The 18,050-nt window shown below is 37.5% G+C and overlaps 1 protein-coding gene across 4 annotated transcripts in view; it reads left to right on the plus strand.

Moving 5' to 3' along the window:
* BABAM2 (BRISC and BRCA1 A complex member 2) overlaps positions 1–18,050 on the plus strand; it is a 457,075-nt gene that overhangs the window by 113,725 nt on the left and 325,300 nt on the right. For all 4 annotated transcript variants that reach the window (XM_064363957.1, XM_064363959.1, XM_064363960.1 and 1 more), the window contains exon 4: positions 744–838. In XM_064363957.1, the coding sequence (XP_064220027.1) occupies positions 744–838 (95 nt within the window). The remainder of the gene's footprint in view (positions 1–743; positions 839–18,050) is intronic.

The raw sequence follows: 18,050 nt of genomic DNA on the forward strand, positions 1-18,050 counted from the left end.
GATATAAATCTAAGGTTTTGTGAACTGTGAGCCAAATGTTATCTCCATTATACCAAAGGTATGTATGTTTAATTTCTGCAAGGCAAGGACTATGTCTATACAGAATCAATCTTCATAAAGGCTTATTAATTAGCAGGCAGTGGTTGGTTATGTTACCTGTAAAAATAATCAGCACATATTTTGGATTTGGCTGCTTCTACTTTTCTACTTGGATATGTACGTTTATAATGTACTTAGAGATAAAGCTTTTTTGATTGCTTATTGTGGATGTTAAATTAAAAAAAGGTATCAGCCCAGGGACAGTGGCTCACACCTATAATTCCAGCACATTGGGAGGGTGGGAGGATCACTTGAGCTGAGGAGTTTGAGATCAGCCTGGGCAACATGGTGAAACCCCGTCTCTAATAAAAATACAAAAATTGGCCGGGCATGGTGGCATGTTCCTGTAGTCCCAGTTACTTGGGAGGCTGAGATGGGAAGATCGCTTGAGCCTGGGAGGTTGAGGCTGCAGTGAGTCGAGATGGCATCACTGCACTCCAGCCTGGGTGACAAAGTGAGACCCTGTCTCAAAAAAAAAAAACAAAAAAACAGTTTATTTGAAGAATTAATCATCCAGAAAGTGCTTTTCAAATATTTTTCTTAAGCTAATATAAATTTCTTTTAGAAGTTTTTCTGATACAGTCTTCAGAATATTTATACTTAGAAAAGAAATAAAAAGGGCCTGTCATTTTCTTTTATTTCAGGGGATATCATTTTCAATGCCCAATACCCAGAGCTGCCTCCTGATTTTATCTTTGGAGAGGATGCTGAATTCCTGCCAGACCCCTCAGCTTTGCAGGTGAGCACTGCAGGCTTGCTTGGATGATCTTTATTTGGTGAAAGGAAAACAAAATTGGCTTTTGGCAATTGCTCAACAGACAGATTTGTCACACGTCTGCATTCTTTTCTCACCCCTTTTCTCTGTCCCGTGAAATAGATGGGACTCTTTATGTGCCAAAATAGTTAAATAAGAGATTTTTTTCATTGCCGTTTAGTTTCAGGCTATTTTGAATTAATGAAAGTCTCTAGCATATTGGTTGAAATATTTTTACTTCATTATAAAGAGACATGTTGAAAACATTTTCTTTGTTTTAATGTGACATTTCATGCCTGCAATCAATTTTCTAATGTTTACTAAACTTCATTACAGGGTTGTTAGGAGAGCGTTTCTTGGCTCTTAAAGAGGCTGTTTTTATATAGAAGTGAAAGTGGCAAATTTGGACTTGTATCCGTATTATCTCAGTATTACTATCAGAAGGGTAAAGACCAGATTAAATGTTCTTTATTAAGCAACACCAAAAACTTTGTAGTTAAAATAAAATGTTTCTGGAATTAAAGCAGAAATATTCACCATTAGGGAAAGGGTGGTGGTACTTGTTGGAGCACATGTGCTTTAGTAAAAGTTGTGTGTTTTTGCATGCTGGATGGAGAAAACCATGTGCCATTTTGTTTAAATGGTTCTGACCAGACAAAATATCTCTTTTTATTTCTTCTCAAATTTGAGTTTGGTGTGATACCTATACTAGAAGAGGCTTGATTGTTGTTCAAAACTATACTCTTAGTTTTGTTTTCTAGAAATTTTTTATCTTGTTCAAGTTTTATAATGAAAAGTTTTGATTATTTACTTTGAACTTTTGCCCCGCTTCCACCCTGTAAAGGTATTAAACAGGAAGTAGTAACCCTAAGCTAAAGTATTGTCTTAAATATTAGAACATAGCTGTAAAAATATTGTTGACAAGAGTAAGGTGGATTCATGGTAAAGTTTCTAGTAATTGCACATGAGCTGTAATTTTTTTTAATTAAAAAAGTCTGAATTGAATATGCTCCTTTAGATGCTCTGTGTTATATATTCACCCTGTATTAAAGCTGAGAGTCTTGCCTGGAAAAAAAATTACACAGAGATTTCACCACGGACCTATTCTGTATTACCAGAGGAGGGTAGCATATGCCAGATACCAAAGATGTATTACAGGCTAAGTGCCTCAGGAATTTAAAGAAGGTGGTCAGAAAAAGCTTTGTAGTTGAGGCGAGGCGAGACTTGTACTCATTCTTGAAGAATGGAACAAAAGTGGGAGGTATGACAAGAGTATTTCAGGTGGAGGAATGACATAAGCACATTGGAAGAAGTTTCTAATTTATTTCAGAAGGTACTGACAGGTTTGCTGAAATTTAAGTTAATATAAGGATGAGATAGACAAGGTTAGAAAGGTAAATTGGGAGACTGTGGAGCACATTGAATGCTGGGCTAGGAGCCATTGAAGGAAGTGATGAAGGGAGAATCATCTAATAGCAGTGTGGTCAATATAATGGAATAAGGAGAGATTGAAGACCAGAATTGAGGATGTTGTAAAAATTCAGTGGAGGGAGAAAGGGCTTTGAGCTAGGGTGATGCAAGAAGAAACAGCATAATGGAAAGAATAAAAAAGTAATGTTTACAACTTCCTTTTTTGAAATTGCATTTAAAATTCATAGCATGTATCTTTAATATGGGCAAGTATCGTATGAATGTAGAATTTAAACACTAGAAAGATCTTAAGATTCATTTTATTCTACTCTTCCATTTTAATATTGAGGAAATTGACCTCTAAGATTTACAGAATTCTATGTCAGACTTGATATTGTAACGCCACTCTTAAGATGTTTAGTCTGTGAGTGAAGTTATCACAAATGTTTTTGAGAAATTAGCTGAAAAAGAACAGCCAAAAAATCAAAGCACTACATCTAAGTGAAAGATTGCAAATCTAGGGGAATACCTTCTCTTTAGTGATAGTTCATCTACAGCCTTGGATAGACTACCCAGGGCTTCTGCATGGATCAGTGGGCTGAGCAGCCCAGATAAGCAACCAGAATATACCCTCCACTAGCTGGGCAATGTCCAAATAGTTCTGGAGGTTGCACCTGATGTTCATTGTTGCCTGATTAAAACACTAGACAGGTTAACTACAAGGCCTGATCCCCAGCAGACGTTGCTCTGAGCGTAGCTTGCCTATGAAAGATTTTTCACTCACCCATTAACAGATTTTGGTTTAATTCTTGGATTCAGTTCAGATATTTTTTTCTCTTCGTGAAGTGCTCAGAGCTTAGAGCATATTCACTAGTAAGCTGACTAGTCTACATGAGGTTCTGAATGAAGGGGGAATACAAATTTCATCATCCATGGAGTGGAAAACAGAATACCTAGATTTCTTGGTTTTTTTCTGAAGTTTGCCTTGCAGATGGGCATGAGTATATGACCTTAGAATCTGGGAGTGTAGTCTGAAGTAGTTCCTGTGGCAAATGTGGAATTTCTTTGAAGTTTCTGGGTTTTGTCTTAAAAGTTCATGAAAATTTTATATTTGATTCTATAATATACTTGTATTTTCAAAACAAAAATGTATTAAATTACAAATATTTGAGAAAAAAAGACTCTCCAATGTGTCTCAGTTTGAGAAATATAGTTTCAGAGAATGTATGTAATATATATCATCTTTTATTTATTCAATTTATTTAAATAAAATCATTCCCCCCTCCCCCCCAAAAAGGATTTAAAGTAGCATAAGTAAAGGACACACATAAGGTTAATAGGAATATGTGACGTGCTGTAATCCTTCTGATGAGGCCACCTATTTCTAAACTCAGACTCTCCATTTAGGGAGGTGAGTTTCATTAAGGAATTTGAGATTTTCAAATAAATGTAAAATACTAGATAGAGAGGTATCTCATAGATTCCAAAGATAAAATCTCATAAAATCATTGAGTTAGGACCTTAATAATGGCCCAGTGGTTCCCAATTCTAGATATACATTAAAATAAATTGAAAAGCCTTTAAAAAATATAGATTCCTGGACCCCAGTGGACCTACTGAATTGTATTCTTTGGGGAGCCCAATAACTTATTAAATTCTCTGGGCTGTTTTTATGATTACTCTGAACTGTTACTGGGAACTACTGACTGAATCCATCTTTTATAGTAATGTTTCCGACAGAAGGCTGTTTGCCTTTGCTTAACATTATTTCCAGTGAAGTATCATTTTCTATTCTTGCAGACAGCTCAAAAGTTTTCTTAAATAACAGCTTTATCGAGACAATTTATATGCCATACAATTCACCTACAGTGTGTAATTCACTGGTTTTTAGTATGTTCACAGAATTGTGCAACTGTCACCACAAATTTAAAACACTGTCACAATCCCAAAAAGAAACCTTAAACTTCTTAGCAGTTACTTCCCTATCTTCCCACCCCTATCCAACACCACCCAAAGCAGCAACTAATCTGTATTTTGTCTCTATGGATTTGCCTGTTCTGGACATTTCGTATCAATGGAATCATATAATATGTTGTCCTTTGTAACTGACCTCTTTTACTTAGCGTAATGTTTTCAGTGCAGCATGTGTTACTGTTTTATTGCCAAATACAATTACATTGTGTACATATACTACATTTTATTTATCCATTCACCAGTTGATGGGTCTACAGGATTGTTGCCATGTTTTAGCTATTATAACTACTGTTGTGTGGATATTTTTATTTCTCGTGGTTATATATCTAGGAATGGAATTGCAGGGTCAAATGGTAGCTCTATGTTTAACTTTTTGAGGAAATACCAAACTGTTTTCAAAAATGGCTGTGGCATTTTACATTCCTACCAGCAGTGTATGAGTGTTTCAGTTTCTCCACATTCTCAGCAACACTTATTATGTCTTTTTGATTATAGCCATCCTAGTGAGTATGAAGTGGTATTGCATTGTGGTGTTGATGTGCTTTTACAATGGCTAGTGATACTGAGCATCCTTTCATGTGCCTAGTGGCTATTTGTATATATTCTTGGGAGAAATGTCTATTCAGATCCTTTGCCCATTTAAAAATTGGGTTGTCTTTTATTGTTCAATTGTAAGAGTTCTTTATTCTGAGCATAAACATCAACAAAAGACAACGAGTCATATCCATTACTATTTATTGCTTGCATACTGTGCACCAAACACTGTTCAATATGGAACTTGACCTCAAGATGTCTAAATTTTAGGGAGGCAGCTGGACGCAGCAGCTCATGCCTTATAATCCTAGCACCCTGTCTCTCAATCAATCCATCAATAAATTTTAGGGAGGTAAGGTATAGATATCTAAAAGCAAATACACACAGGTAGTATATAATTAAATGTTGGAATAATTGAAACAAAAGCAATGCTATGGAATAGTTAAATAGTGGTTTTCAAATACATTATATGATGTGAGAAGAAAGAATTTCAATAAATTAAGACAGAGTCTCCATTATAATGAAAAAAGAAAATTATTGTAGGTTGGAATTGTGGAATTAAAATCATCAAGAAGAAGTTAAGTGATGGGTAGGTTATTCTATAGCTGTCACCCAATTGCTTCTTTAACTTAAACTTCTTCTCTTTTGCCTCTTGCTAACCCCTTTCCAGCCACAGAGGCCCCCTTGCCATTCCTCAGGCATTCTAAACACACTCCCACCTTAGATTCTTTTCATTTGCTATTGACTGTTTTTATTCACTCTACCTGTAACCCCTACTCACTTACCTGAATGGCTTGTTCTCTCCTTTCTTGAAGTGTTGTTATATCAGAGAGGCTTTCCCTGATATCTGTATGCAAAATAGTAATACTCTCTTCAGTACACTCTCATCTTTGTTATGGTCTGTTTTCTTTAAAGCACTTATCATCATTTGATGATTTTTGGTTGCTTGTTGGGTATCTGTGTCTGCCAGGGTGACCAACTGCCTTGATTTGCCTTGGACTGAGAGGTTTTCTGAGATGCAGAACATCCAATGTTAAAAAAGGACAGTCCCAGGCAAACTGGGATAATGAGTCATCCTGTCTTTTCACTGGAATGAAAGCTTCAGGAGACAGTGGAATTTGTTCACTGCTATATCCTGGTAATTTGAAGAGTACCTGGCATGTAGAGGTATACAATGCATATTTGTTAGATGAACAGATTTCCTTTAAGTTTCCATATTCCTGAAGGGACTTGCTAGTTTCTAGGAGTAGAAAATACACTTTAGATTAAAATTTAAAATAGTAGAAAAAAATTTAGTTTTAGAGAAATTTGGAGGGATAAAAATCAGTTAACAGAACCTCTGAAACAATGATTTTCAGCCTCTGTTTTGCAATACCCTGTGGTATGTTCAGCTCCCTCAAAGGATATTATGAAATTCTTTACCCCTAAAGTCATAATGATAATTCGCTTTAATTTAAAATAAAGTTGCATAAAGGAGGAAGGGTGGATTATAAATTTAATTGAGAAAAGCATGTTGCAATTGTGGTAGATTGGAAAGCACTGCTGTCTGACTTCCTAGTTTGAGAAAGCTGAGGGTAATTTAGTGTTTGGGACAAGCAGCTTCAGGGTAGTGAACCTAATGCTACTGCAGGTATTAGTCACTGGTTGTATGATTCCTTCAGTGACTGTTCTGCTTGAGTAGAATGTAAGAGTACCAACACCTTGTCAGTTTTCCTCCTCTGCTGTTCACTGCATTACCTACAGAAAGACATCTTCTGAATGTGTCCTTGCAAAATAGTTCCCATCCCCAGTTACACAAAATATATACAAAGAATGCACTAAGCTGAAATGTACTGCATGTAACACGCTTGAAAAATGCTATGCAGATGTATGGTGCTTGATGCCTAGACACTTCCAAGTGCCTTGGCCTACAACATATTTTAAAATAGAATGTTCTCTCAGTTTTTCAAATCTCTGTTTGATGCCTTATTTGAGACCTATAAAACACTTGTCCTTAGCCCTGAAGCTGGACATAGTGCTCAAGATAGATAAGTAAGCAGAATTACAGCATAGAGTGACAAGTGTGAAGATGGAGGTATATGCACAGAGCACTGTGGGAACATGGAGAGGGGCACTTTACCAGATCCATGTATGTGTGGTAAGTACCAGCGACTTGGACACATACTTGATTTTTTATAAATAATATATATATATCTTAGGTAACTATTATTGACAAATAACATCCATACAGAAGAGTGTACAAATGACAAGTACATAGCATGGTGAATTTTCAAAAGGTAAACACACATGTGCACATGTGTAAGTAGCACCTAGATCAATAAATGATAATTCAAACATTCAGAAGCCTCACTCATATCCTGTTCCATCACTATGATCACCTTGCCTCAGAGTAAACACTATGCTGACTTGATGTTGACATCATTATTTTTACCTCTTTTTGATCTTCATACAAATGGAATCAAACTATATGCTTATCTTCTTTCACTCATTATTTATTTGTGAGTGTCACCCATGTATTAATTTTGGTTGTTGTTCATGCTCATTACTGATAGTATTCTATTGTATGAGCATACCACAGTTTATTTATCCATTCTACTATTGTTTGACACTTAGGTTATTTTCAGATTTTTTGCTGTTGTGAATATTGCTACTATGAACATTCTTGTACATGTCTTGGTTAATGCATATATATCCGTTCCTGATGGGTATATATTGAAGGGTGGGCTTGCTCGGTCATATAGTATAGATGATAAGACAGTTTGAGGTTTCTCAACTTTATTAGTTTATCAGTCAGGGTCCAGTCACAAGACAGAAACCATAGCAGTAATTTGAATAGGAAAAATTTAATATAGAGAATTATTTACCTAAAGGGGTAAAGGAGATCTCTAAAGAATGCAAGATTAGCAGTTGTAGGGAGCAGCTATACTAGGCTAAGGGAGAATACCCAAAAGGAAACAAACTTTGAAGACCCTTTTTCCTTTCCCCATCACGCCCCTGTCACAGCTGATATTCCCACCTCCTTGTTAGAGAGTGGCTGCAGGCTACCGGAAGATGAAGACCTTCACTGGGGGTGCTGTGGGCCAGAATTGATGCAGGTGGCCTACTGGATGCTGGTAAGCCATGGCTGGCAAAGTGGAAATGGGTTGGTTTCAGTGAAACAGGCTGGAGGAAGGGCACTAATGGGTCTCCTGCATGGCTCTGGTGACTGCACCATGGGAGCAAGGAGGAAAGTACACAGAACCAAGATAAGAAGCTCTTCTCTCTGCTGTGCCTTGCACTGTCTCTCCATCACTCTCTGTTAACAAGCTCAATACTGTACCTGTTGGCAAAGGAAAATGGTTTACAGGTTCTGTTCCTAGCTTCATAAACAGGGTAAAGCAGAGTGGCTTTGGGAGATGAGAGGCAATAAATGAATGAATAGCACAACTAGATAATGCCAAACTTATCTTCCAGTTTATTATTTTTACTATTAAACCTATCCTCATGAGTTCTTAAGTTTAGAGAATATGTTCTTCAGTTCCACAATTCCATTCGATTCCTTTCTATAAATTCCAGTTCTCTGGTTAATTTATCTTTTCATCTATATTCTAAATGGCTTTCTCCACTTTCTTGCATATGTAAATCATATTTATTTTCCAGTCCATGTGAGCTAATTCTAGTATCTGAAATATGCTTGGGCTTTTTTGTTTAGTTTTGTTTGCTTTTTTTTTTTTTTTTGGTTATCCATCACGTGGCTCTGTTTTTGGTGTTTCTGGTAGTTTTGAGTGAATGTCAGACATTCCAGTTAAAAAACTATAGAGGCTCCAGATAACGCTATCTTCTTCCAGAAAGAGGGTTTATTGTCCCCTCTGATAGGGACATAGGCTGATGTGATTGGTTGATCACTTTAATCCAGTCAAGGATTTTGCTGAGTCGAGGCTAGTTTATGGCTTTGCTAAGAGTCTGTTTACTTCCGGTTCATTTCTGTCCTGGGATAGTGTTCTTCAGGGTTTTACTTGGGAGGCTGGAGTGGCCAGTATTCCTAAACAATTCTAAGTGCCTTGGCCCACAATATACTTTAGGATAGAATTCTCTGTCGTTTGTCGAATATTTAAACACACAAGCAAGATGGATCCCAAATTCTAAATGTTGTCTTACAAGACTGCTGATTGCTTTGCTCTGCTTTTCACAGACGTTTTCTTAATTTTTAGCTTCTTGACCTGGGCTATTCCAGAATTCTTCAAAGTCTTGAGGGGAGCTGGCTGCATGTTTGAGGTCTCTCAACACTGCCAAAAGTTCCAGTGGTTTCTCTAAGCCTCAGCAGCAGTTTTGTGACTGTGCATAGCCTGGATTATCAGCCTCCCTCCTGTACCTAGAATTTGCAAATGTCCCCTGGGTAAAAACAGCTGGAGACATCAGTTCCTTTCCCTGAGGTTCTCTCCTCTTGATTCTCAGCCTCCCAGTTCTCATTGCTTCCATAGATAGCAAATGCCTTCAGATAGATTTCTATATTTTATTTAGCTTTCTAGTTGTTTTTATTGAGAGTGCTGGTCTGTGTAGAGCTACTTCATCCCACCTGGAAGCATAAGTCCTCTGTATTATATTTTGAGAACACATAATTTTACTATTTACTTTCAAATTAATAGTACAAAAGACTTTAGCAGATGATAAAATACAATGTACATATATTACACCTTGGTAGGAATACAGAATTAATAAAGTTAATTGTTAATAATTAATAAAAATGTTTGATATTAATAAAATGTTCAATAAGATTAATAAAAATTAACAAAATGAAGATAACAGTACTTCTTCATTTTTTATGAAAACCTAGATGTTAACTTCCAATATATACATTCCTAAGGTAGAAATAAGAACATTATTTAGCATGGCATCTCTGGTTCTCTTGATTTTAATGCAGCATGTAATCAAAGGATGCATCATCAGTAAATGACCCAAGAGAATATGAGAACATTACTAGAAATTTTGGTGGAAAACTGGTTTATGTGTTGATGAACTAAAAACTATTGTATTTCTACCATGTCTGTTTTCTCAGCCGGGGAAACATTTTATAAGGTAGGAAGAAAGTTAATATTATTATTATCATTTTTAAAATATACTTCCTAAAGGAAGACATGGAAGAACCCTCGTTAAAAATTATGATGTATGATTTCATCTGTTATCCAAAGATGTTGCTATTACAGCCAATTATAGATTAAAAAGACTATTAATATATACACATATGCATACACAAATAATTTGAAAGCATGTATTATAAACAAGGCTTTAAAAGCATAGTTGTAGAAAAACAACATCTTGAAAGCACAAACAAGGTACATTAAAAATGTTCACTCTCATAAGACAAATGAAAAAAAGGCAAACCAAGTTATTTTTTGAAATCCAATGGCAAATATAACATTTAGCAGATGTTGCCAGTTTTGATTTACTCTATTGAATTTGTAAAACAGCTTTTGGGAAAATGAGGTACTGAGTTGAGTGTAAACCATTGCAATTCAAGAATATGCTTATCCAGAGGAGTTATTTAATCAGTTTTGAAGATTTCCCTTTGTCTTTGATTGGTCATCTCTTGTCATCCATCTACTCTTCGTCACCTCCTATTCTCTCCACCACTCTCTTCAAAGAGCTGGATTTTTAAATAATAATAATAATAATTAGCATTCAAAATGCAAATAAGTACCAAGAAAAACCAGTCTATAACCCTACATGAGTTAAAGATGAGTATTCACGGTTTAGTAGTGTAAGGCTGGTTGCGTCGCCGGGAGCTCGTGCACACTCCTCCCTTCCCTCGCCAGGAGCTCGGACGCTCCCTGCTCCCTTGTGGAGAGCTCGGACACACCCCTCTCCCTTGCGGGGAGCTTGGACACACCCCCCTCCCTCGCGGAGAGCTCGGACACACCCCCCTCCCTCGTGGAGAGCTTGGACACACCCCCTTCCCTCACGGGAGCTCACGCACGCACCTCCCTTCCTCGTGGGGAGCTCGGATGCTCCCCCCTCCCTCGTGGGGAGCTCAGACACACCCCCTCCCCTCGCCGGGAGCTCGGACACACCTCCTTCCCTTGCCGGGAGCTCGGACACCCCCCCCGCCCCCCGGGAGCCCGGGAGAAAAAGCCCCACCAGGACCTACCTGATAGCATTTTGTCCAATCCAGGCCCCACTTCCTGCCTACCATTTTGTCCTATCTGGGCCCCACTCCCTGCCTACCATTTTGTCCTATCTGGGCCCCACTCCCTGCCTACCATTTTGTCCTATCTGGGCCCCACTCCCTGCCATTTTGTTCCATCCGGGCCCCACTCCCCGCCATTTTGTCCCACTCACCATGGGCACAACCAATCAAATGCCTCCACTCCCTATAAAACCTCACATCTAAGAGGAGTCTGTGCGACTTCTCCAGCCCCTCCTGTCGGACCGCAGAACCTCACCCGGGAGCCTGAATAAATTCCTTCGCATCAGATCTTCTTGTGCTGGCCTCAGTTTCTTTCCTTTTAAACTCGGCGAGAACAGACCTTACAAGTAGATATTTATTTCTGGTGTTTTTCTGCCTATGCTACATGGACATATGTACAATACATTTTTCAATTTTTTTTTTTACTTTATATAGTGTCATAAGCATTTTCCTATGACATTACAGATTTATCATAAGCACCTTTTAAAATTGGCTTCTGTTCTTTTGATCTGTTCCTGATTGCTAGTACCTCTACAGGAAGATGAAAGATGTATCTCAACCCGTCCTTTTTCTTTATTTTTGTTTGTTACTCATAGAGAGTTCTACTTGAAGCTAAATGAAATGGTGATTACTTGTGAATTCTTAACCACCTTTCCCCTTATCCTGACTAATAGTTGGTTATGGTTAATAACTTACTAAAAAATCTATTAATTCATCATTTTAAGACTAATGTCTGTCAACAGGGATTCTACCTTTGTTTCTCTTAAGAAAATAAGGGAGAGAGAGATATCCAAGATAGCCGATTAGCAGCAGCTCAGGATTGCAGCTCCCAGTGAAAGCGCAGAGAGTGAATGGACGCCACACTCCCAGACGAATTTTTGTTGCCCATGGACCAGGAGATTCCCAGCGGAGGAGCCCCATGGTCTGGGTGCCCTTTTAGTTGGCGTTTGGAGCTCTGGGAAGGCAGAGTCGCCCATTCAGCTGATTGAAAAGGGGACTGAAACAGGGAGCCAGACCAGGAGATTCCCAGGCAGAAAAGCGCCACGAGTCTCAACGCCACCATTTCAGCTGGTGCAGTGGGTCGCCGCGAGGGAAATTACACAGATTCTGGTGCCCTTTCAACAGGTGACTGGAACACCTGGGAGAGAATCGACCGTTCAAAAAGGCTCTGAGACAGGGAGCCAGGTGATCAGGCTCAGCTGGTCCCACCCCCACAAAAAAACAGCAATTGGAAAGGCTGAGGATTGAGAGTTCACAGCAAGCACAGCTGAACCCAGGAAAGTCCAGCTCTGTGGGGGAGGGGCGTCCACCGAAGGAAAACTAAGAAACAGAAAAAACTCCATCACCAACAAGCTAGACGTCCACTCAGAGACCCAATCTGAAAGTTAGCAATTACAAAGACGACAGGTGGATAAATCCACAATGATGGGAAGAAACTAGCGCAAAAAGGCTGAAAACACCTGAAATCAGAATGCCTCTCCTCCTACAGCAAGGGAAAAAGCCCTGATGGAGAATGAGTGTGATGAATTGACAGAATCAGGCTTCAGAGGGTGGATAAAAAGAAACTTCTGTGAGCTAAAAGAACATGTTCTAACCCAATGCAAAGAAACTAACAACCTTGAAAAAAGGTTTGATGAAATGCTAACAAGAATAGACAATTTAGAGAGGAATATAAGTGAGTTGATGGAGCTGAAAAACAACATGAGAACTTCACGAAGTATGCACAAGTTTTAGCAGTCGAATTGATCAAGCAGAATAAAGAATATCAGAGGTCGAAGACCAACTCAATGAAATAAAATGAGAAGACAAGATTAGAGAAAAAAGGGTAAAAAGGAATGAGCAAAGTCTCCAAGAAATATGGAACTATGTGAAAAGACCTAATCTATGTTTGATAGGTGTACCTGAATGTGACAAAGAGAATGAATCCAAGCTGGAAAACATTCTTCAAGATATTATCCAGGAAAACTTCCCCAACCTAGCAAGACAGGACAAACTCAACTCCAGGTAATACAGAGAACACCACAAAGATATTCCTCAAGAAGAGCAATCCCAAGGCACATAATCGTTAGATTCACCAGGGTTGAAATGAAGGAGAAAAATACTAAGGGCAGCCAGAGAGAAAGGTCAGGTTACCCACAAAGGGAAGCCTATCAGACTCACAGCAGATCTCTCAACAGAAACCCTACAAGCCAGAAGAGAGTGGGGGCCAATATTCAACATCCTTAAAGAAAAGAATTTTCAACCCAGAATTTCGTATCCAGCCAAACTAAGCTTCATAAGTGAAGGAAAAATAAAATTTTTTGCGAACAAGCAAGTACTCAGAGATTTCACCACCACCAGGCCTGCTTTACAAGAGCTTATGAAAGAGGCACTACACATATAAGGGAACAACCAGTATCAGCCATTCCAAAAACATACCAAAAGGTAAAGAGCATCACCATAATGAAGAACCTACATCAATTAATGGGCAAAACAGCCAGCTAGCATTAAATGGCAGTATATCAATATCAATCCTAAATTTAAATGGACTAAATGCCCCAATCAAAAGACACAGACAGGCAAATGGGATAAAAAGCCAAAACCTATCGTTATGCTGCATCCAGATCCATCTCACATGCAAGGATACACAAAGACTCAAAACAAAGGGATGGATGAAGATTTACCAACCAAATGGAGAGAAAAAAAAAATCAGGAGTTGCAATTCTTGTCTCTGATAAAATAGACTTTAAAGCAACGAAGACCAAAAGAGACAAAGAAGGACATTACATAATGGTAAAAGGATCAATGCAACAAAAAGAGCTAACGATCCTAAATATAAATGCACCCAATATAGGAGCATCCAGATACATAAGGCAAGTTCTTAATGACCTACAAAGAGACTTAGACTCCCACACAATAATAGTGGGAGACTTTAACACCACATTGTCAGTATTAGACAGATCAATGAGATAGAAAATTAACAAGGATATCCAGGACTTGAACTCAGACCTGGAATAAGTAAACTTAATAAACATTTACAGAACTCTCCACCCCAAATCCACAAAACATACATTCTTCTTAGTATCACATCACACCTATTCTAAAACTGACCACATAATTGGAAGTAAATCACTCCTTAGCAATTGCATAGCGTTTCATAGGTTTAAATGAAATATTGGTTGGCTGCTTGTTTGTTATTTTCCTCCCTTATTCCTTCCTGTCTCCATTGTTAAGCACAATTATTGGCATAAAAGAGGTTTTTAATACCCATTTTTAGACTGCATTCTAGCCTGGGCAATAGAGCAAGGTTCCCGTTCTCTCTTCCTCTTTCTCTTCCTCTTTCTTTCTCTCTTTCATTCTTTTTTTTTTCTTTCTTCTTTTTCTTTTCTTTCTTTCTCTTTTCTCTTTCTAAAAAAAAAAGAAAATAAGGGAGAAATGAAGGTTTTAGTAACATTAAAATTGCTTTTGGCTAATATATGTGTACCATTGAGTAGAAGATAGAGAATCAGCCTTTCACTAGGACTTTGGTTTAATTGGAGAATCAGGACTTAGACATTAAAAGGGAAATATTGTAGCAAGTTACATAGAATGTATTGTCATAGCACATTATATACATCTTTGTTGCATTATATTCTGTCTAGTAATTGGTTGTTTACCTTTTTGTCTTCTCTACATTTGTGACTACACCTTGAAGGCAAAGGCTATTATCTTACTTGTCTTTAGTTTTCCTAACATCTATTCATGGTACCAGGCACACTAAAGTTTTTTTTGGTTTTGTTTAAATGAATGAATATGCTGAGCACTGCATTCATGGGTACAGGAAGTTTGATAAAGTAGTGATTATTGTACCTAAGGTGATCTGAGACTTTATGGAAGAAGTAGGGTTCTAGCTGAGTCTTCAAGCAAGAGCAGAATTTAGAAGACGAGAGAGGAGGAGATGGCACTGTAGACAGGGGACAAAACTACAGAGAAGCATCACATTCCAAGGATGGCATATTGGAAGCACTGAGCAAGCCAGTTTGCTTGGAGTAGAGTTTGCATAGGCAAATAGTAGAAAATACAGTTACAATGGTTGATGTAGAATTGTAAGGGGTTTACAATGCCAACGATTATTCATTGCTAGTCTGTGCTGTGATTTTAAAAAACCTTCCACAGCCTTAGGTTTTATTTTCCTTTTTCTTCTTCCTAATATGATTTACCAAGACATTGAAACTTTTGTGAGATGTTCATGATTTGAGGACAATATTTTTTCCTTTATGATACTGAGGATTTCAGAAACTTTTAATGCCTCTTTAGCCACTTGCTGTTAAGCTTCCTGAAATAGTTATGAACTTCATGTGTATACATTAGATTTTCAGAGGAGTCAGACTTTTATTATATATTTAAAAAGAATGTACAGTTGATTGTTGATTATATTCCCTCAGGATCTTTAAATTAATTATTTCATATTCTTCACTTGTTTCAAAGGCTGATCTTACAACTACTTGCTTTGTATGCTTTTGGTATTCAGGGTCTTTTGAGGAAAAGGCTATTTATTTTTTAATAAAGTTTTAATTTTAGAATTTTAGTTTTAGATTTATAGAATTGTTGCCAAGACAGTAGAGAGAGCAGAGAGTTCTTGAGTGCCCCACATTCAGTTTCTCCTATTGTTAATATCTTATATTACTATGGTATGTTTGTGACAATTGATAAACCAGTATTGATATATTATTATTAACTAAAGTCCATACTTTATTCAGAGTTTTAAAGTTTTTTCCTAATGTCCTTTTTCTGTTCTAGGATCCCATCTAGGATTCCACATTGCATTTATTGTATGTCCTTTTGGGTTCCTCTTGTGACAGTTTTTCATGTTTTCCTTGTTTTTGATAACTTTGATGGTTTTGCAGAGTAACTGGTGGGCTATTTTATAGAATGTCACTCAGTTGGGATTTGTCTAATTTTTTTCATGTTTAGGCTGTGGTTATGGGCTTTTGGTAGGAAGACCTCAGAGGTACAAAGCTGTTTTCATTACATATTAAGTCATATTGATAGTCACATATTATCAATAGGACTTTTCAGTGTTGTTGACCTTAATCACTTGGCTTGAGGGAGTGTTTGCTACCCTGGAAAGCTATTCTTTCTTTCCCCCTTTTATACTGTACTATGGAAGGGACTCACTGTGTGTAACCCATAGAAGTGGGGAGTTATACCCTCTTTGAGGGCAGTGTCTAATAAATTATTTGGAATTTTACTGCATGGGAGATTCATCTATTCTCCCCATTTATTAATTTATCCAATCATTTATTTATATCAGTATGGACTTACAGATATTTATTTTATACTTTGGGTTACAGTCCAATACTATGTTATCTATTTTGTTATTCAAATTCTTCCAGCTTTGGACATTGAACATTCTTTCACTTGGTTTCTGTATTCCTTTGACATGCCTCCATCATTATAGGGATTTTATTTATTTATTTTTTGTAACATTTTCTTACTTTCTGGTACTGTGAGATGATCTAGGTTCATCTTGTCAGTTTCTTGTTTCAGTCTTAGTATCAGCCATTTCTCTGAGGAGCCCTTGTCCTTTTTATTGGAGAAAGGTCTTAGAAACCAAGATCTGAGTGCTAAATGTGCTTGTTGCTACTGGGATGTCATTGCTTTTATTTAGGTCCTTTCAGCTCACAGAACAAGGAAATGTGCATATCTATAAATATTTGTATATGTAGCCATCTGTACCTATATTAAGGGAAACATGATTTCATACTGTTGTCTTCAACTCATCTACTTCCACATGGGTCATTCTAGTCACCAGGAGTGATTATTTTAAGATTTCATTTGTGTATGTACTGATGTCTGCCTTCCTGTGATATTATTCCTATATTTTTATTAGTTAATTCCTTCTACAAACATGTATTGAGTCTATATTATATTTAAGCCTTGCACTAAGTGCAAGGGATACAAAAATGAATGATTCATTGATGCCTTCACAATTTCTTCAATACCTGTTTGTTGAATACCTCTTATGTAGCACTATGCTCCATTCTTACACTTTAGTAGTGGGGAAAATATCGCTACAGACAGTTATGCTATAAGGCAAAATGTAACTGTGATACAAGGTGGGAAAAAAAGTGTGTTTTTGTGTTGCTTAAATAGTAGCTAAGACTGAGTGATTTATAAAGGAGAGTAGTCTCTTTTGGCTTACAGTTCTGCAGGCTATACAGAAAACATGGCGTGGCATCTGCTTCTGGAAAGAGCCTCAGGGATCTTACAATTATGGCAGAAGGCAAAGGGGAAGTAGGCATGTCACATGGTGAGAGCAGGAGCAAGAGGGAGAGGAGGAGTGGCCACACTTTTTCAAACAATCAGATCTCATGTGAATTCAGAGTGAGAACTCACTCATTACCATGAGGTTAGACCCACCCCTATGAACCAGACACCTCCCACCAGGCCCCACATCCAACATTGGGAGTTACATTTCAACATAAGATTTGGAGGGGACAGAAATCCAAACTATATCAGAAAGATAATAACAAAATTCAAATGAAGAAAAATTACTTCAGGAAAGACAGTCACATGATGAATTTAGCAGTTAGAACCTGGTGAGATGCAAGTGATAGAAAATACAATCAAACAGGTTAAAAAAAATTGATTTGTTCATATAACAGTAAAGACCAGGAGTAGAACTAGCTTGGGGTGTGAATAGTTTTAGGGCTTAAACAATGTAATCGGGGCTTTGCTCTACCTTCTGCTTATGCTGATATTATCCTTAGTCTCTTCCTAGTATCTCCTAGTACTTCTAGGTGAACATCATAACACATAGTTCTAAAGAAGAGAAGCTCTGGTATCACAGAGTCTTGGAATTGAGACTTGTTTGTCTTGACTCTTTTCATATAGGTCATTGTATCCATGAACATTATTGTTCTGGGGCACAGAATGTGCTGATGAGCTTAGCTTTGTACATATGTTTCATCTGTTTCACAGATGTTGGTTTTGTGATTATTATTAATTAAGGTATTCATTTTTGTTTTGTGAACTTGTCCATGTATTTGTTATATTTTATAGTATTTTTCCATGCAATATTATGCAGCCATCAAAAATGATGAGTTCGCGTCCTTTGTAGGGACATGGATGAACCTGGAAACCATCATTCTCAGC

The sequence above is a fragment of the Aotus nancymaae genome, unplaced genomic scaffold (assembly GCF_030222135.1).
Source record: "Aotus nancymaae isolate 86718 unplaced genomic scaffold, 86718_ANA_hifiasm-v0.15.2.pri h1tg000057l, whole genome shotgun sequence".
NCBI lineage: Eukaryota > Metazoa > Chordata > Mammalia > Primates > Aotidae > Aotus > Aotus nancymaae.